The 21,344-nt window shown below is 43.4% G+C and overlaps 1 protein-coding gene across 1 annotated transcript; it reads right to left on the bottom strand.

The window, feature by feature from the left end:
- Positions 1-1,270: 1,270 nt before the first annotated feature.
- Positions 1,271-20,630, bottom strand: LOC143564556 (uncharacterized). Its single transcript, XM_077051796.1, has 3 exons — positions 20,625-20,630; positions 3,863-4,164; positions 1,271-1,385 (listed from the first exon to the last, which is right to left on the bottom strand). The coding sequence occupies exons 1-3, from the start codon at positions 20,628-20,630 to the stop codon at positions 1,271-1,273; spliced, it is 423 nt and encodes a 140-aa protein (XP_076907911.1).
- Between the last annotated feature and the right edge of the window lie 714 nt (positions 20,631-21,344).

The following is a 21,344-nucleotide window of genomic DNA, read 5'->3' as shown; positions in this document are numbered from 1 at the left end:
CACCCTATTTCTAGTATTCATATGTGAATTTCACAATAATGAAACAACATTAAAATATATGTAGCTTTTATAGTTAAAAATGCGCAGGTAATTTAAATGAAATACCCGAGAAAATAAATATCAAGTAAAGTATTTATTGTTTTTTTTTTAACGACAAGCTCAGGCTTGAATATGAAACGTCATCTCTTAAAGGCATATGTCTCTATTAAGTGAGCTAGCCCAATATCAACAAACATTCATTGTTGGAGCATGCGACGCCATGTGTCTAATAGGTAGAGTTAGGCAAAAGAACCGGTTAACTGAACTGACTCGAAAATCGAATCTAAACCGAACCGGTTTGAAACTGATTATGTAGAAACCGGTTTGGAATGGATTGTAACCGCATGTTCGGAATTGGTTTGTAGTTTTATCCACCGAAATGAAACCGGGCAAAACTGACAAAAACTTGTCAAAACCCGAACTGAAACAGATCATAAACTGATTTTGACTTTTATTGACTAAATCAAAATGGTTTCAACCCGAACCGGTTTTGGGAATTAAACCGGTTTGTGTACCTCCGCCAATAGGTGTGTAAAGCCCATTCTATGATGGGCCGGCTTTTGAATTAGGTGACATGGCCTGGTTCTTATGTTGAAAAGTGGTGGGCTTTGTGAACTAGACTGTGTTCTCAATTTGATCCATCATTTTTTGTTTCACCATATTCGACTATTCGAGGGATGAGCACTAACTGAACCATTAATAATCGAACTTAAAATTAACACAACCGAACCAAAATAAACTAAAAGCTGAGTTAGCTGAAAATCAATCACTTATTGTTTTTTTGTTTTCTTCTCCTTTTGCATACATTCTCGGTTAACTGAAATTAACCGAACCAAACTGATGGTGTTTACAAATGAGCAATGACTGAACCGTTAATCAAAACCGAACTTAAAAATAACACAACCGAACCGAAATCAACTAATAATCGAGTTAGCCGAAATTCAATAAGTTATCATTTCTTTTTTCTTTTGTGTGTACCTTCTCAGTTAACCAAAATTAACCGCTCCAAACTAATGGTTAACGCTATTGTACAAGGTTGCATGATAAAAAAAACTAATGAATAATATATCAATCGAAATATTTCCGGTATATAATATACAACTATAACTATACAGTATATTCTCAGTCATTACAAAAAGTTTAAATAAAAATATGACACAAAAATTATTATCAAATCACACGAAAGTTATTCACATCATTTCAGCCTTAACCATTATCCCCGCTTACGTCATCATTCCTGGTTCACGGCGCGCCGTTGTGGAAGCCTGAACCGGACATGTGACGCCGGCGACTTAACCGCAACCCCATGCCAACATATGCCCCCTCGGCACATCTCATGCGCCAATCATCACCTATTACACGTAATATATTCAAAACAAAGTTAGAGGTGGTATTATGTAAATATAACGTTGTCCCTTGTACAAACGATAAATAACAAATTAACAATTATCGATACACAAAAATATTTCCACCACCTCGACCGTTGACCCTCGCGCACGTAGCAACCTTTCGCGTAGGGATGGCAAAAATCCCCGAATCCGACGGGGAAACCCGAAAACCGGCTTATTTCGGGTCGGGTCGGGTTTTGTTTTTTCGGTTTCGGGTCGGGTTTCGGAGATTGTTTCGGGGATTGTTTCGGGTTCGGGTTTGGGTTCAGGTACCCCCGCCCCGACCCGCCCCGATATAATATATAAATATAAATATAAATAATATATATATATATATTAAAAACCTACATCCAGACATCCAGACTCCGCCAGTCCGCCCCCGATTCATATCTGCTTCGCCGCCCCTGCTGCTGTTACTCCAGACTCCGGCAATCCAGACTCCGGCAATCCAGCCCCTGCTGCTGTTACTCTTCCGCCACCATCACCATCCACTCAATCGCCGTCTGCACCACCGGACCACCCTCCTCCTCCTCCTCGTTTTGATCCCAGCCGAAGTATGTAATCTCACTCTTTAATCACACACACACACCATTCTTTTCTTCCCCACTATTACTACTCATGGCCTTTTTTCTTTTTCCATTAAATTAACTGTTCCTCTATGTTTTCTCCTTTTTTAGGGTTTTTCATTTGAAATTGACCTAATTTTGTTGTTGTTGCATATCGTATGATACACCGTTCTCTATGCGATTGATGATTGACATGATAATTGATTTGGGGAATCTAATTTGTTTTAGGGGTTTCCTCTTTCCATGATAATTGATGAGTGATTTGTTAATCAGTCTTTGGACTGTGATTATGATTGTTCTGTTTATTAATGTTTGGACTCTGAGTGTTTGAGTTATTGTACCTTGAAGTTGTCCTTGGTGTAAAATATGAATCAAACTCCATAAGAACAATAGTTTGTTGCGTAAACCATCATAAAGACCCTCGGGATTTAAGAAACAGTTGTATTATACAAACCATAGACTTCATAAGCATATTACTAAGGTTTTGGTCAAAATTACCCAGAATAGTCAATTTGAAAAATAGAATGGCTTCAGTTTGAACAGGAGTTGGGCTATGAAAATTCGTTTGTAGTGGGTTGATGTAATTGATATTACACAATGATTTAATTGGTTTATTTCAAACTTCTTCTTTGTAGGTTTTTACAACTATATGGCATCACAAGGTGATAAATTTGCTTCAGACACTTGTACTCCTACTCCCGTTGCTTCAAACACTCCTACTTATTCTACTCCTCAAGGAAGCAGTGAAGAGGTACATGATTCTAATGAACCACCACCAACTAACTTTACTACCCACGATGAGTCTAACCTTGATGATACTTTTGAAGATGGTCAAAATGTCGGTGGTAAAAGGAAAAGATCTGCCGTGTGGAACCATTTTAAATTAATGAAAGTGAACGGTGAAGATAAGGCGGAATGTAACTATTGTAAGAAAAAGGTAGGAGGTTCAAGCAAAAACGGCACATCGCATTTACGAGATCATTTTGAACGTTGTCCAAGACGAACTGTTAAAGATATACGACAAAGCATCTTGATTATGGAGCAAAAGAAAGTTGATGGTAGTTCATCATATCTCTCCAACTACACGTTTAATCCAGACAACTCAAGGAGAGATCTCGCGGAGATGATTATTGTGCACGAGTATCCTCTTACAACGGTGGACCATCATGGTTTTAGAAAGTTTGTTCAAGGTCTTCAACCTTTGTTTAAGGTTCCGAGTCGAAATACCATCAAGAGCGACATTTTAAAAATTTATGAATATGAAAGGGTGAAAACTAAGAAACTATTAGGGAGGATCACAAGTAGAGTGGCAATAACTACTGATATGTGGACAGCTAACCATCAAAGAAAAGGGTTTATGGCCGTCACTGCACACTTTATAGATGACTCTTGGAACTTGCAAAGCCGAATCATGAGGTAAAGCATATATATTGTACAAGTCTAATATAAAGTTAGTTTAAAACTTTAAATGTAAAGAAAGTGGCACGACGACTTTGGATGATTTGGTTTGATTTGGTATTTAGATTTGGTCGCAAGTTTGTAGTTTGTGTATTTGGCATGATTTTTCGGCCATGTAGACTTGGTTTTATTTCCTTTGTAACACATTGTTTCAGCTTTCATGTGTGTGATGTAGAAGTTTATTTCGATAAATGTTCAGTTATGTGATGAACCAATTTCGGGTCGGGTCGGATCGGTTTCGGGTTTTCGGGTTCGGGGACGGGGCGGGTCGGGGGGTACAAAAAACCAAACGGGGAATCCCCGAATTAAACCCGACGGGTAATGGGGCGGGTACGGGGATGGTTTTTGGTTTCGGGTTCGGGTTCGGGTTAAGCAAAACCCGCCCCAAACCCGCCCCGTTGCCATTCCTACTTTCGCGACACGTCCCACGTCAACGTGACCACCAACAAAACCCCGACCACCGTCGTGGACAGAACCAACACCGCGGCCCCACCATAGCACCGCCCGGTTAGGTACGCGTAACACTTGATAAAAACTATCAGTGTTATGTACAATATTGTTAAATTATTAACTATTATGTCTGAAACTGGCATCATATAACACAAAAAAATTAGGAGAATATGGAATTGGAATGAATAAAAGGAGAATGTTTGGTGTGTGTGGGGTTTATGATGAGGATGGATGAAGTGCGTTTTACGGGAAGTGGGTTTGGTCTGTTCATCATTTTCATGATAATATTATTGGGATAGAACTTATCCTGTTATCCTTAATCTATATGTACACGGGTTGCTGACCCATATATTATACAGGTAATTTATGAAAATACAGTATTTAATAAATTATTAATATATAATATACAATAAACAATAAACCTACAAAACATTGTTAATTAATAGTCGTTATACGACAGTCTTTACATTATGCGTAGAGGTGCACGAACCGGTTTAAAACTCAAAAAAACCGGTTGGGGTTGAAACCGGTTCGGTTTGGTCATCAAAGTTCAAAACTGGTTTATGATCAGTTTTGGTTCAGGTTTTAACCGGTTTTGGCCTGGTTTTGCCATGTTTCGGTTCCGTTAACCGGTTTGGAACCAGTTTTGGTGGAGAAATTTACAAACCGGTTCCGAACTTAGGGTTTCAATCGATTTCTACATAATTGGTTTTAAACCAGTGAGTTTCGGTTCGATTAACCGGTTTATTTGCACACATTTGATTATGCCTGTATAGAATCATACGTGGATACATGTGTTAATAATAGGTTGCTTTAATAAAAATAGATAGATAAAAGAAATATTAGTTAAACAATTCACATATCTTCCACTTTACAAAAGCAACAAAACACTTCAAACTTCTACTTTATTCCTTTATTATATGTTATGAGCCTAAATCACATTTATTATTATGTTACTTTTTATTTTATCGTTTTCCTAAATCTTGATGTGTTAAATAAATTACTTGGTCTTTTAAAGAGAGGGAAGGTATGTCACTTCTCGGACGAGAGTAGGCGATGGTTGTGCCGAAGGCATGGAGCTGTGACCGGAGGTGCTCTGGGGACTATGTAGAGAGATGAAAAGAGAAGAACCAAATCGATTAGGTAACAAATTTGACGAATAGTGAAAAAGAAACAATTTAGTAATGAGTTTGGTTGGTAACCTATCATAAGTCCAAGATTATTTGGATAGTTGGCTCTGACAGAGGCTTATAAAGTTCCAAGTTCAATCATTAGGTATGAGATGAAGTTATTTAAGAATTTAGATGTAATTTAGAAGTAACATAATTTGCCATTATGCCTTTAGATCAGTGTTTCGAGATAACTTTTACATTAGTTGATTTGTATCCTTCTTCCGATCAAAAGTCCTAAAATAACGGTTTGAAACTCGGAAAAAAACGTAACGGCGTTAAGAGTTTTTTAATGGAGGACCATTGAGACAAAAATAGTTGAAATGTTGGACCGTTCATAATGAGTTTTAGATAAAATTATTATCGACCAATAGATAAAAGGTAGATTATTTATTTCTAATTTGGCAAAAGAGTATGATAGGTGCAAGGACTTTATATATCCGTATGTTATTTTATATTTTAATTCATCATTACTCTGATTATTAACATATCTTCTTTTGAATAAGTTAACTTCTTAATGTTATTTTATAATTAAAAAACAATACTATTAAATTGAAATCATTACCTTTATTTAATTTCCCCATAAATTGAATGAACTCAACTACAATAGTGTGGCGAGTAATAATCTGGTTTCACTTTATATCATTGCCTGGATTATGTAGAAATGTTCTTGTTATATTTTTTGTAGCTTGTTGGCATGTTATTACAATATTACATGTTAGTGTTTTAGAGATTAAACCTATACCCATACCAATGTATTTATGTGTGAATTTGGTAATCAAAAGCTATTTCTTATTATTATAAACACATCATTTCTCATCTACATGATGCATGTGCATTCGTCTCGGGTCTTGGCCACACGAACCATATGTTTTAAGTGTGCCTCATATCTCATATTTGCCAAAACATAAAAATTTTAATAATTCATAAATCCCGTCATTACAAAATTTCTACCACATGACTGTTGAATCAAGACGGCCTAAACTAGCTATTAATAACTAGGTTAAATTTCTTTTCACACGACACTTTACACTTTACAATTCAGTTGACAACTTTGTACATTTATAAATATGATAGTCTAATAAATCTAATCTAATCTAATTATACTATTAAAGCAAGATGATTTTTTCACATAATATCATTCTATGGTCTTCACATAGGATGTCATGTAGATGCCATGTGAATAGTTTACTATTTTATCAAGCCAATCAATTATGCTTTATTTGGAAATTCCAATAAATAAGTTATAGAAATATTATAGGCGAATGAATATATATACAATTTCGTTAAATATCATAATAGTATGTTACAAGTTAACCTTTGAATATGTTTAAATATAATGATCTTACCATTTCTCCTAATCACATAGATCACTATCCAATATTGTATTTAAAGAGGTTTTTAGAGATTTATGAATTGTAAAATTTTGTTTGTCATTATTTATATCTTATTTGATATTTATTAATCCATAAGGTATGCTATAAACTATATTATTAAATTTAATTTTTTTTGTTATATTTTTTTTAACCACCCGTATATCACACGAGCTCTATCCTAGTATTATATTTTATCATCAATCGATCACCCTATTTAACACTTTGCACTTCATGTGACAACTTTTATTTAAAGTTTACGATTAGCATTTGCTTGTGTGATACACATAATCACCCTGCATATCCGTACCCATTAGGTTATTCAGCTATATAATTTCTACACAACACATCCCCGTCAATCCATTATAACGCAAGTTATATCCGAAGCCTTCTGGCTGAATGTACGTTTGCATGAACTTCACGCGTCATATTGAATAAACAATCTATCAGTCAAAGTCATGTCATACGAGGGTTGCAAACGAGCGAGCTCGGCTCATTTCGATCTCTATTCTAAAGTTCGAGCTCTGCTAATGAGTAATTTTTCAAACTCTAGCTCGACTTTTTTTTAACGACAAATTTTAGTTATATTTGAGACTTAAACTCAAGACCTCCTAACCTCTTAGTGTTTTAAAGGTTTGGCTTTGCCAATGGGCCACAGACCCCACTGACATGCCTCATTGCTATTTATTAATTAATATATTTTTACATTCAAAATGTGTATATATCAACATTGTAAAAGTCCATACGAGGCGCCAATTACTCATTGATGAATTCACAATAATTGTTGATTAATCATTAGTCCACACTACCCGACTAGCGATTTTTACAACACTGGTGAAGAGGTATGTACCCGCCTCAACATCGAGCGGGGCGGGTCAACCCACAAGATATATACAAGACATTAGAAATCAAAGATATTATCAAGGCACAAAGCCAAAACTTATGCTCAAGCATCACATGCTTGCACATATCACATATGCTCAAGCATCACATATGCTCACGCATCACATGTGCTCATGCATCACATATGCTCGCGCGTATCACATGCTCACGCATCATATATGCTTATGCATATCACATCGTGCGTGGCGCATCCGCGCGCGGCGCATATCACATGCTCGCGCATCATACATGCCCACCCATATCACAGTTGCGCATGGCGCAGCTGCGCGTGGGGCATCCGCGCGTGACGCGTATTACATGCTTGTGCGTATCGCATCTGCGCATGAAATATCTGCGCGTGAGAATAAAGAGAAGACCTCGCGCATCCTCAGGATGGGCGCATATCACACATGCACATAGTCAACCTCGTCCTTATCCAAATCAGGATTAGGGCAACTTTGATTGTGCACGTCAGACAACCTTCCAGAAGGTATCTTTTTAAGGAATGAGAATATGCTGATGTTGACAGCTGCCAAATGAAAGGTCGACAACTCAGCATGACACATGTGCTACCACGTGATTACAACCAACGAGAAAGCGCCAGGTGTCCCAGAAGACACGTGGCGCAGTACGATTGGAGGAGACCAACGAGGCTGAGCCCAATCAGTGGAAACCCTAGCACTATAAATACAGCATCAACTCCACTTTGATGGACACATTCATACTCAATCATTGACAGTTACAAGCAGTGATATCACATTCAATCATATTGAATTACATTCACTCACAGTCAGTTACAGAAAACACACAGTCACACAATCATACAGTATTCAGCTATTAAGCAATACTCTCCAGATTCCCTGACGTATACATTATTATCTTCTCCTACACATACTTATTCTCACGCCGGAGGGTTACCCCAAAGAGGACCCCTCTGTCCCTTTCTGAGGGGTAAGTTAACGGCGTTGTTCATTTTGTAGGTGGAAGAACACAGATCTAGAAGAACCATCGGTGAAATAGTACAATCAAAACCCGAGGAAAGTAGATCTGCTACCAGTGAGTAGATCCACGTTTCTTCATTGGCGCCATCCACTGTTACAAACGGCAATCAGATCTCATCAGATCTACAAAAAAAAAAAATCAATCACCATGGTTTCTGGCGTTCATAACGTTGATCAAGTTCTGGAGGATATTGAACGTGGGGATGTTAATGAGGGACAGCAGTTCCTGAGGGGGCCGCGTGATTCTACGCGCCCCACCAGTAACCGTCCCTTCATCACAACTCCTCACGGACAGACTGAAACTCCTCCAGACGATCTCACGTTACACAATCTTGCCGGCGCAAAACAAAAAGGACCAGTGGGTCCAGAAGATGAAGCGAATGATCCGAAAGAATGGCTCATAAGCGAGCAGCGGCGTCTAATGGACAAGTATAATGAGATGGTCAAGCAGAAATACCTAGCCGACATAACACAAAGGCAAGCGTTTGATAAGCAGACTACAAAAAGGCCGCGCGCGCCGGAAGAAGGACATTCTGTTCACACTGCACACACTGAGTTCAGTGATGAAGAAGTGCATAGCATGAGGAAGACGCGAGATACTCATACAGGAGGCTCACAACTCCGCGCGCCTGTGAACATGGCGCCTGCAGCCAGAGCAGATCTGGATCTGCACATGCCGTACAGCCCGCCAGTGAGGGGGCAAGTAGACGTAACCACGCCGTACAGGCCGGCCATCTTAGTGAAGCACTCAAAATTTACTGAGCGCATCGCTAAGGCCCCCATCCAGCACAAGACCAAGATGCCAAGTGGTCTGGGCAAATATGATGGCACAACAGATCCATATGACTTTTTGCAAGGTTTCTATAACACAGGAAACCTAGAGAGCTGGACGATGCCAACATGGTGTCACATGTTTGCCCGCTGCCTTACGGGCGTGGCGCGGGTCTGGTTCGAGAGCTTGCCGACTGGGCAAATTGATGGGTTTGAGGAACTATTGGAAAAATTCCAAGCCCACTTCGTACAGCAGCGCAGACACACGCGCAATCCTGATGACATCATGCACTGCGTGCGCAGAAATGATGAAATGATTGAAGACTACATCACTCGTTTCAATCAGGAGTCCCTGGCAATCGGGGGTATAACTGAGCAGCTCCTGCGCATGGCCTTTATTCAAGGCGCGCGCAGTGATCAACTCCGCCGAGCTCTCGTAAGCAAAGATGGTATGCCCACCACTTGGGCAAAACTAATGGAAGCATCGCGAGTCTTCGCGAGAAATGAAAAACAGATTGCCCAAGATAGGGCAAGAGAAAGAGCGCATCAGGCTGAATCACCGCGCAGCAAAGAGAAGAGGGCCAAACAGAACTCTGTATGGTCCAGGTTGCAGCCAACAAGTTTTTCTTCCGCAGAAAAGCAAGCGCAACCAAGCTCACCCCAGCCCCAAAAAGATGTTCGTAGACGCGGGGAGAGTGACAAGAGGGAGGGCGGCAGAGATCCTAGCAGACCCCTGCCAAGAATATGGACTTCCCTCACTAAAACACCTTCACAGGTGTTAAGTACTGAGAATGTCCAATTCAAGCCCCCCAAGCAACTACACTACAAGGGGCCGCAAAACAGTGGCAAATATTGTGAATTTCACAAGTCCCCGGGCCACAACACCGACGCATGCCATCATTTAAAGGATGCGATCGAAAAGGATGTAAAGTCAGGCAGGCTGGCTCACTTGGTGAAAAACCCAAGAATAGAAGATGAGCAACCGGAAGGAGCCTCTGCCAGCAAGAAATACAAAAGAATCTGTGTGGCTGAGGGGGGACGACAAGGGCAGACGTCAAAAAAGAGAAGCGCGCAAATCAACGGAGATTGGCGCGAGCAGCAAGTTATCTTCCCAAGAATCAGGGGAGGCCCTTCAATAAGAAGTCCTCTCGTCATCACCACACACATTGCTCATTACGAAGTGTCAAAAGTCCTGGTGGACACTGGAAGTGAATCTGACATTATGTATGAGCAGTATTTCAGAAAGTTAGACCCGGCAGACCAAGCGCGGCTCGAAATTGTGAACGCACCAATCTGTGGTGTTTCAAATGAAATCATCCATCCCCTTGGTCAGATTCAGTTTGAACTAACTATGGGGGATGATGAGCACAAGCGAGCCGAAGTTGTCAACTTCTTGGTCTTGCCCACCACGTCATGCCACAATATGATCCTGGGTAGGGGAACGATTGCCCAATTTAATGCTATACCGTCGCCAGCGCACGGCGCATTGGGGTTCCCTACACCAACAGGCGTAACATTTGTTTACCGCGATCATTTGTGCGCAGTGACAAGTACGCCGCGGGAAGGGAGAATGAAACTTCCAATGGCGGACAATGCGCCAGAGAAGTGGATTTTAAACCCAAAATTCCCAGAGCAAACGGTCACAATTGGCGCTACCATTTCAGACGAAACGAGATTGAGAATGAAAAGGTTGCTCACAAAATACACGTCGGTCTTCGCGTGGCAACACTCCGATATGACTGGGGTCCCGCGAGACTTGGCGCAACATTCTCTTAACACGTTCAAGTCGGTGGAGCCAATTGCTCAGAAAAAGAGAATCATGGGGGATGAAAAGGCGAAGGCCATGAATGAGCAAGTTGAGGACCTGTTGCGCGCAAACATCATCCGCCCGATCCGATACCAGACGTGGGTAGCCAATCCTGTGATGGTAAAGAAAAGCAACGGGTCATGGAGGATGTGTATTGACTTCAAGGACCTCAACAAAGCATGTCCGAAAGACTGTTACCCCCTCCCAAACATCGACGCAAAGGTGGATTCCGTGGCGCCATTCAAGCTCAAATGTTTCCTGGATGCCTACAAAGGCTATCACCAGATTCAAATGGCGCCACAAGACGAAGACAAGACTGCCTTCAGAACCGACAAGGGTGTTTTTTGTTACACAAAAATGCCCTTTGGTTTAAAGAATGCGGGCGCCACTTATCAGAGACTTATGGATTTGGTTTTCACTGAACAAATCGGAAGAAATCTAGAAGTCTACGTTGATGATTTGGTGATCAAGAGCAGGGAGGAGACACAAATGCTCAAAGACATCGAGGAAACTCTTCAGCGCTTATCGGAAGTCAACATGAAGCTCAACCCGAGCAAATGTACTTTCGGCGCGGAAGAGGGGAAATTTCTTGGTGTAATGGTCACTAAGGATGGTTTCAAGGTGAACCCTGAAAAGGTGGAAGCCATCCTTGACATGCCTTCACCATCCACCATGAAAGAGGTTCAGAAGCTGAATGGTAGATTGGTGTCAATCAACAGGTTCCTAGCGAACCACGCCAGCAAATCTACTCCATTCGTTAACACTTTGAGGAATTGCTTGAAGAAGAGCCAATTCAAGTGGACGCCTGAGGCTGAGCAAGCTTTCAGTGAGATAAAAGAATGTCTCATAAAGCTGCCCGCGCTCACAGCTCCACTTCCTGGCGAAACCCTTACATTGTACTTGTCAGCTGGAGACCGCGCCATCGGCGCAGTATTATTGGTGGATCGCAAGGGGATCCAAACGCCAATATACTATGTGAGTCGGGTGCTGACAGACCCTGAGACGCGCTATTCCATCATGGAAAAGTTAGTTTTGTCACTAACACACGCGTCACGCAAGCTTCATAGATACTTCAATGGTCATCCTATTTAAGTTCTGACAGGTTACAACATCCAGCAAGTCTTGCGACGCCCCGCGCTCTCCGGAAGGCTGACAAAGTGGGCGCTGGAATTGGGTGAACACACGATCACCTATAAGCCCCGTCCAGCAATAAAGGGTCAAGTTTTAGCGGATTTCATTACGGAAATCCCAGAGGGAAAGATTGAAGAAGCTCAGCGCGAGGTAGACCCTCCGCGAGCAAATGATGAAGAAGATGTTTGGAGGCTATTCACTGATGGAGCCTCCAACAGCGAAGGGTCCGGCGCAGGCCTCAAACTGGTGGACCCTGATAATCATGAATATACTTATGCTATTAGGTTGGACTTCAAGAGTACCAACAATGAGGCTGAGTATGAAGCCCTGCTGGCTGGTCTGCGCATTGCGCGCAAGTTTGGAGTTAAAAGGCTAGAGGCCCATGTTGATTCTTACTTGGTAGCTGCACAGGTCAATGGCTTTTATGATGCCAAGGAGAACACCATGCCTCTATATCTAGAGCAGGCAAAAAAGCTCGTTGAGCAGTTTGACTTCTTCAAAATCATACACATCCCGCGCAGCGAAAACAAGTCCGCTGACGCGTTGAGTAAGATGGCATCAACTAATTTTGATCACTTTGGCAAAGATGTCAGGGTGGAAGTGATGAGCAACCCGTCAGTGCAAACGCAATCTGTCCTTGTAATTCATACAACCCCTTCATCCTGGATAACTCCAATAATGGAATTCCTGAAGGAGGGGAAGTTACCGGACGATCGCGCACAGGCGAGAAAGATAAGACACAAGGCGCAGAACTATGAACTACTTGATGGTACATTATATCGACGCTCTTATCTTGGACCGCTCATGAAATGCCTGGATGCTGAAGAAGCAAGCTATGTGATTAGGGAGATTCACGAAGGAATCTGCGGAATACACGCTGGCCCGCGCATGGTGGTTGCCAAGGCAATGAGCTCAGGCTACTATTGGCCAGGCATGTACTTGGATGCGCTAAAAGAAATCCAAAAATGCAAGGCATGTCAGAGCTACGCGCCAAACACCACGCGGCCAAAGAACAACTTGATTCCAGTGACCTCCGCATGGTCTTTCCACAAATGGGCCATTGATATTGTGGGGCCCCTGCCGCAAGCGCAAGGACGAGTGAAATTTTTGGTAGTGGCGGTAGACTATTTCACAAAATGGGTTGAGGCCAAGCCACTAGCAAAAATCACAGCTGAGGCGATGAAGCAATTTATCTGGAGCCACATCATTTGCCGTTTTGGCCTTCCTATGGAAATTGTGAGCGACAATGGCAAACAATTCACTGACAGGAAGATATCCAGCTGGCTCAAAGAATAGCACATCAACCAAATCTTCACTTCGGTCTACCACCCTCAGGGGAATGGCCAAGTAGAGCGCGCGAATCAAAGTTTGTTAAATGGGCTGAAGAAAAGGTTGGAGGGAGAATCCCATTCTTGGGTCGAAGAATTACCTAATGTCCTGTGGGCGCACAGGACATTAAGCAAAACTAGCAATGGCGAATCCCCGTTCAGCCTAACCTATGGGACAGAGGCTATGATCCCAGCAGAAATTGGATGCCCATCCCATAGGGTACTCATGATGAGCAAGACTGATAACGAGCGCGAAAGAAAATTGGACCTCAACTTGCTTGAAGGGCGCAGAGAAGCGGCTATCATCAATGAAGCCAAATACAAGAAAAAGCTGGAAAAATATTATAATCAGCGCGTTAAAGAATGCCACTTCAAGAAAAATGATTTTGTCCTTCGAAACAATGAAGCTAGCCGCGCAATAGCCCCAGGAAAAATGTCCCCCAATTGGGAAGGACCTTATCAAATCTTAGAAGAATTGGGGAAAGGCGCGTACACTTTAAAAGATTTGAATGGAAAAAAGATACCGCGCGCGTGGAACGCAGCACAGCTTAGAAAATGCTTCATGTAAAAATTCAAATATGTAATCAAGGCTTTTAAGCCATCATGAATGATGATTCGCGCTATCTTTCAATATTTGTTCTATTACCTTTGCATACATGTTTCACACTTCCTTTATTAATTTGGAGCAATATGACAACACTATATTGACTTCAAAACAAAATAAAACGGAGTAAAACATACATGCGCGAGCCTTAGCTCAAACGCGTTAACGAGTCTTAACTCTAAAACGTCAGGGCTTTAGCCCAAACCTACGAGCCTTAGCTCAAACACGTTAACGAGTCTTAACTCTAAAAACGTCAGGGCCTTAGCCCAAAACAAGGAGCCTTAGCTCAAAACACTCACAAACATCCATCTTACATCCCGCGCAGCCTGATCATAAAAATCCCTAAACACAACTAAGGCAAAGTACATGCCAAATCATAGTTGTTAAGGTCTCAGGTCGAGGTCGCGCGCGGAATCATAGTGGATATCTGAGTAACACATGCTGACATGTAATGACTAAAACTCACAATTCCATATAAAAAACGCGCGACAAAAACGCGCAAAAAAGGAATAGTGAAAAGTCATCGCGCGTGTCAGCATAAACAAGATACTGCGAAACCACTTACAAAATAGGACTATGGTTAAGTAAATAATTTCCTTACAACCTTGTTCTTATTTTAACGTGCAAGCATATCTTATATCTATACAAGCAAACATGAAGAGATGAATGGAAATGCGCAAGAAGTGAAAAAGGAAAAACAAATTTCATTCCATAGCATTGAAATTTACAAGTATGATGAGTTACAAATTACAAGTATAACAAAAAACAAAAAAAAATTTAGAAAGATGAAGGGCTTCTCAAGTCTCCACGTCGACGTCAGCCACTTCATCACCCTCATCATCTCCCACAGCATCTAGCGCGGCCCGCTCCTCATCTCCAAACTGACCATAGTCAAGTTCTTCCTCCTCAATGGAGTCTTCTATCACGACGGTCTCAGGAGCATATTCTTTCGCCGCGCCAGAACCGCTGGCAGGGGCAACATCCCCCGCGCCACCATCATCGCCACCAGCCCCCTCGCATTCATCGAGCAACTTCTTTAGTGCGCCGAGGTCGGGCTGGTCAGCAAGCGCAGCAATCTGCAAATCAATAGAAAAGTATTGAGTACAAAACACTTGGAAAATTAATCAAGAAAAACTCATTAAGGTCAAGGTACCTGCACAAGGATGGGGATGGGAGTACTCATATACTTCTCCCCCACCGCGGCCATGTCCGCGCAGGCCGCGTCGCTCTTGTAAGGGTACTCGGATGGGTTCTTCTTCAACATACCATATTCGTACCCATCCGTAAACCCTTCAGCTCGACCCACCAAGCGCGCGGCAGCATTGCAGTCCATCACAAGGGCCTGAAACTCGCCAGAATATTTCATCGCCAAAGCGCAACGAGTCATGCCCTGTGACACCAGCCATTGGCGATCCTGCGCAAGGCCAGCAACAGACGTCTCGAGGGCAGGAACCTGGGAGTTTAATAACTCCACAGTTTCCTTGGTCTTTTTTAGCTCCTCTCTATCAGATGCTGCTGCCGCCAAAATTTCTTCTTTCTCCGCCTGCGCAGCATCAAGTGCTTCCTGGCTAGACGCTGCCGTCGCCAGGGCCTCAACTCTATCGGCCTGCGCGGCCGCCAAATACTTCTTCAGGCGCGCAACCTCGCTCTCCAGTGATGATTTCTCAGTGATACTCTGGACGATAGCTTGGTCACGCGCCTCCGCCTGCTGTTCCAAGACACGCACTCTCCGCGCGTACTTGGCAACTTCAGCCTCCGCCACCTGCTGCTTCTCCCGCGCAGCTTGGAGCTCATGCCCGCGCTTAATAAAGGCGGTGTTGGAACTTGCTCGGTTTTCGCTGAGCTCCGCCTGGAGTTTCTCAGCTCGTGCGCGAGCATCAGAAAGGTTCCAGGCAGCCACCTTAGCCTCTTGCTGGGCTGCCACAAGAGCATCGCGAACTTTAATATAATCACGATGAAGCTCTTGGGAGGCAGCAAAGAAAGCCGACCCAGCGAAAATGTGATCGTTGAGCAAGTCAGCGCGGGTGCGCCCCTCCTGATACCTCCTTTCAGTAGGAGGCACGGCATGAGCCCAGAAGTCCTCGCATACGCCCATGGATTGGAAGGAACTGTCTTCATTAATATTCCATCTCGGGCGGTAAACGTGGTCACCTTCCTGCAAAACACAAGAAATGTTCTAAGTCATAAAACATACTTATATGGAGGTACGCGCAGCGGAGCAACAAATTAAAACATACCTGCGGGGATGAAGCAGAAAAGTCAGCGCCAGCCCCACCAGAAGTGTGCGCTGCGAAGTCTTGTGGCATCGCAGGGCCGGCGCGGTCTCCCAAGGAGTCTTCAGCTTCAGCCCCCTCACCCTCCTCATCTTCTTCAATAGGCCTCTTCTCCTGCGACCTGGAGGGCTCCAAACCAGTCTCGCGGGGAGGGCTGCGTGTAGGAGGAGGCGAGGGAGGTCTCGACGCCGCCAGTTCGGCGCGCAATACGGTTTCCTGCTCCTTTGTAATCCCAATAAGGGGAGACTCAACACTAGCAGGAGCAGGAGCAGAACCAGCGGCGCCGGCAACGGCGCCAGGAGTATCACCAGCAGCTTGTACGCCAGCTACAACTCCTATGAACAAATCAACAACAAAAAATGGTTTAGATCAAAACAAAAACTTCAGAAGACAATGGCGCAAAACATACCTTGGCGCAATTCTGTTCGCGCGGCGAACATCACCATAAAGTTCATTCTACCCTTTTCTGAGGGTAGAACAGGGGACTTCGAGGCAGTCCCCGGCGCAGCCTCAGCACCTTGTTGCGCCTGAGGCTGATCTGCTACCGTCGCCGGTCCTGCAAACATTCAAATGCGAAAAGATGTAATAAAAATTCAATCAGAATTATGGGTAAGCAAAGTATACCTTTCGCAGGCGCGACACTGCTTCTCTCTTCAGCCGCGCGAAGGGAGGAGGGCACGCCACCATACCTCAAGTGGACTGGAGGTCTGCCCACTTTCACAGGAAGGGAAGCTAAAGAAACCTTGGTGGTAAACACCTGGGTTTCCTCAGGTCCCTTCGTTTGAGCATGGGGATGAGCGACAGGAGTGTCATCTTTCTTCTGTCTCTTACTGCCCCCTGCGCCAGATTTCCCCTTAGCTTTGCGCTTCAGTACGGGCGCCTCCTCTTCCTCCTCCTCCTCTTCCGCGAGCTCCAGCTTGTAGTTTTCGAGCGCATCTGCAAATACAAACAACAGAACTGTTAATAAATTTTGGTATTCTAAAGGAATGAGCATAAGTGCGAAGGCTTACCAGGCGCGTCGCTATCAAAGTCAAATTCCAGATCCACTGGGATGAACATGTCATCGAAGCGATCTGGGAAACCAACCTCCCCAGCGCCAAGCGCGACGGAGCCACCCTCCACTTGATCATCATAAGCGGCGTGGATATAATCCTTGGTGACTGCGCAAAAACAAGTCAAGTGATATCAGCAAAAGAATTATGTTCGCGCAGAAAAAGAAATAAAGCAATGAAATAAACTTACACAACCCGTCGACTTGGATAACGGGCTCAAGCGCGCTGTCGGCCCATAGCTTACTCATGCCGACCCCCACCAGCGCCTCCTCGCGAATTTTCTTCGCGGGGGATGGTTCGGCGGTCAGTTTCTTAACCCAGGCGCCGGTTGGGTTCTTAATAACATCCGCATCCGCGGGCGCAGAATCGATTGCGCGCATCGTCATACGGATGGGTATCACACCAGCCCTAATGTAGAAGAACCTCTCAGACCAGTCATGAAGGCTCTTGAATGAAACAGTGGAGCACTTCACCTTCTGACTGCGAGGAATAAAAGAGAACCAATTGTCTTGGATCTTGGGCTTGTAAAAATACTGAAAGCGCAGAGGGGTAGGCTCCTCGCGCTGGGATTTGCACATGAACTCAAAGTGAGTCATGCGCACAAGTCCAAAAGGATGGACTTGGGATATATGAATCCCATAGAACTGCAGCAGTGCACCCACAAACCTTGTCATCGGGAGACGAAGGTTGCAGTGGGTGAAAAAATGGCTATATAAGGATATATAACCGGCAGGCGGGTCCGCCGCCGATTGCCCGGCCTCAGGCAACATGCAGCCAAACAGGGTGGGAAAGCCCTGAGAGGCGATAAGGCTGTCAAGATCAGCCTGCCTCAATTTGCAGGGGATTTCATTCCACCTCCTCACCACCTTGGTCCTCCTTACTTCCTCCGATGTGGTCTCAACAACCCTCTTCCCCTTGCCCTTTTGCTTCAATGTCGACATCACCACAGATTTCACACGGCGTCTTCGAGAGGCAATAGAGGTGATTGAGGGGTTAGAGGAGTCTGAACTATCAGACATACAACTACAGCAGCAGATAATCGAGGATTCGAAACGATGAATACACTCAAATCAGAATATGAAAGGCAGAAATTCGAAAATTTGCAACAATGAAGATGAAGATAGAAAATTTCTTAAGGGCCTGCTTTTATAGGCCCAGGAGAGAGAAATTTGGCAACTGATCGGATTTCACGCGCCCCCCACTCGCAGCTGTAAGCCAACGTGGTCGCGGCACGTGTCCTTGACACTGTTTGAGGGGACATGAAAACGTAACGGACCTGCCACGGAGCAGAGACGCGCCCCCACTCGCAGGTGCTAACCAATGCGAACGCGACACGTGTTCAAGACAGCTGTGCGAGGGGACATGAAAGGCAACTGTAGCACCTCGAGCACACGAAACGTCTGACACGTTTACGGCACACGTCACCACCAACTAACCACGTGTTTGGACCCTTCGTTTCAACCAAATGGATAGAACTTCGCGCAACGATGGAAACAACCAAGAAAACGACAAAACCCCTTTTAAAAGACCAAATCAGTAAGTCTAATATCTATCTTACCGCGCTCGCGCGAGATAAGACACACATTAGACTGGGGGGGCTTGAAGAGGTATGTACCCGCCTCAACATCGAGCGGGGCGGGTCAACCCACAAGATATATACAAGACATTAGAAATCAAAGATATTATCAAGGCACAAAGCCAAAACTTATGCTCAAGCATCACATGCTTGCACATATCACATATGCTCAAGCATCACATATGCTCACGCATCACATGTGCTCATGCATCACATATGCTCGCGCGTATCACATGCTCACGCATCATATATGCTTATGCATATCACATCGTGCGTGGCGCATCCGCGCGCGGCGCATATCACATGCTCGCGCATCATACATGCCCACCCATATCACAGTTGCGCATGGCGCAGCTGCGCGTGGGGCATCCGAACGTGACGCGTATTACATGCTTGTGTGTATCGCATCTGCGTATGAAATATCTGCGCGTGAGAATAAAGAGAAGACCTCGCGCATCCTCAGGATGGGCGCATATCACACATGCACATAGTCAACCTCGTCCTTATCCAAATCAGGATTAGGGCAACTTTGATTGTGCACGTCAGACAACCTTCCAGAAGGTATCTTTTTAAGGAATGAGAATATGCTGATGTTGACAGCTGCCAAATGAAAGGTCGACAACTCAGCATGACACATGTGCTACCACGTGATTACAACCAACGAGAAAGCGCCAGGTGTCCCAGAAGACACGTGGCGCAGTACGATTGGAGGAGGCCAACGAGGCTGAGCCCAATCAGTGGAAACCCTAGCACTATAAATACAGCATCAACTCCACTTTGATGGACACATTCATACTCAATCATTGACAGTTACAAGCAGTGATATCACATTCAATCATATTGAATTACATTCACTCACAGTCAGTTACAGAAAACACACAGTCACACAATCATACAGTATTCAGCTATTAAGCAATACTCTCCAGATTCCCTGACGTATACATTATTATCTTCTCCTACACATACTTATTCTCACGCCGGAGGGTTACCCCAAAGAGGACCCCTCTGTCCCTTTCTGAGGGGTAAGTTAACGGCGTTGTTCATTTTGTAGGTGGAAGAACACAGATCTAGAAGAACCATCGGTGAAATAGTACAATCAAAACCCGAGGAAAGTAGATCTGCTACCAGTGAGTAGATCCACGTTTCTTCAACTGGTATATACAAACAAAACCTGTTATTCAATTAATAAGCTCGATGTGGCTCGTAAGCTGGCTTAAGCTCGATAAGTAAAGCTTTGGCTCGGGCATGGCTTTTCAAAAGCTCTTGCCTTGTTCGATAAAAGCTAGAATAAAACTAGCTAAAAAAACTTGATTTGAAACAACCTAAGCTGAGTTGACTCATTTTTGAAACCGAGTCAAATTTGACCCAAGCTCAGCTTAGGTCATGGCTCAGCTCGTTTACCTTCAAAATCGAGCTCAAGCCTAGCCGAGCCGCCTCGTTGAATTTCGAGCTCGAGCTCAAAACCACCCTAGCTCGACTCGTGAACAACAGGCTCATTTATTAAGCAAACATATTTTAAGCTTAGTCTCGTTTAAGCTCGTCTCGATAAGTTTTTTCATAAACAAATCTCAAATTTATATGTAACATTTTTCTAATATTATAACTGCCAGTACACAAAACTATACACAGTCAGTTAGTTTAATCATCACGTTCACGTACCACAAGCCTTCTGCAAATTCGGTTCTCCGGTGACCGGAAAACATACACACACACACGACCGGTGCGGCGTACGGTAAGCTTAATCTTGAAGACTCACCGCCATGTGGCTCTCGAACCGTAGACTGCTTCGATAAATCTGAACAAATTGGCGAAGGAACCTATGGGTTAAATTTCGAGCCCTAATATCAACATTATTATTATTATTATTATTATTATTATTATTATTATTATTATTATTATACATTTGATTTGCTTCGTATTATTTGAATTAATTGCGAGATTATGCGTGATTGCATGTTATTGCACTGATTGAAGCGTTTAGGTTTTACAAATTGTTGATGGTGAGTTTGTTAGGGTTTATAGTAAATTGTTGTTACAAGTTTGTTAATATTTGATTATTTGATGTGAACTGTGAAGTAGATCACATTTCACAAGCACATTAATAGAATAGTTTTCGGAAGATTTTTGATGGGAATGAGCTATGGGGGAGAGTTGATATATAGGTATTCTTGAGAGGGTTAATGGGAAATTAATACAAGTGACTAAAGTGTAATATAGAGGTTGTATAAGTAATAGGAATAAGACGTGTTAGTGGGCAGGATTGAATTTGTTAAGTTTGTTAGGGCTCCGATGTATGGAGAGAGGACGTAGCCCTGGATTATCCTTGTAACTTTTCTTTTATGTTTTCTTAATACAATAGTTTGGTTATTCATTTTACTCATTCTCTTCTCAAAATTCTATCAATCACAATCTAATCTCTCAAACCCTATCATTAGTCATGTGATTAATTGTTTATTTTTTTTCGTGTTTTCTCTAA

This window comes from Bidens hawaiensis, unplaced genomic scaffold (genome assembly GCF_021521415.1).
Source record: "Bidens hawaiensis isolate Kalapana, Puna unplaced genomic scaffold, B.hawaiensis_p1.1 tig00022014_1, whole genome shotgun sequence".
Lineage (NCBI taxonomy): Eukaryota > Viridiplantae > Streptophyta > Magnoliopsida > Asterales > Asteraceae > Bidens > Bidens hawaiensis.
The sequence above is the reverse complement of the archived record's forward strand: the minus strand, read 5'-3'. Positions and strand labels throughout refer to the sequence as shown.

Bases quoted from the DNA above. Each gene is read 5' to 3' on its own strand.
- LOC143564556 (XM_077051796.1), bottom strand. The intron at 1,386-3,862 runs GTAGGAATGGCA...TAATAGGTGATG, and splicing joins ACGTGGGACGTGTCGCGAAA to ATTGGCGCATGAGATGTGCC.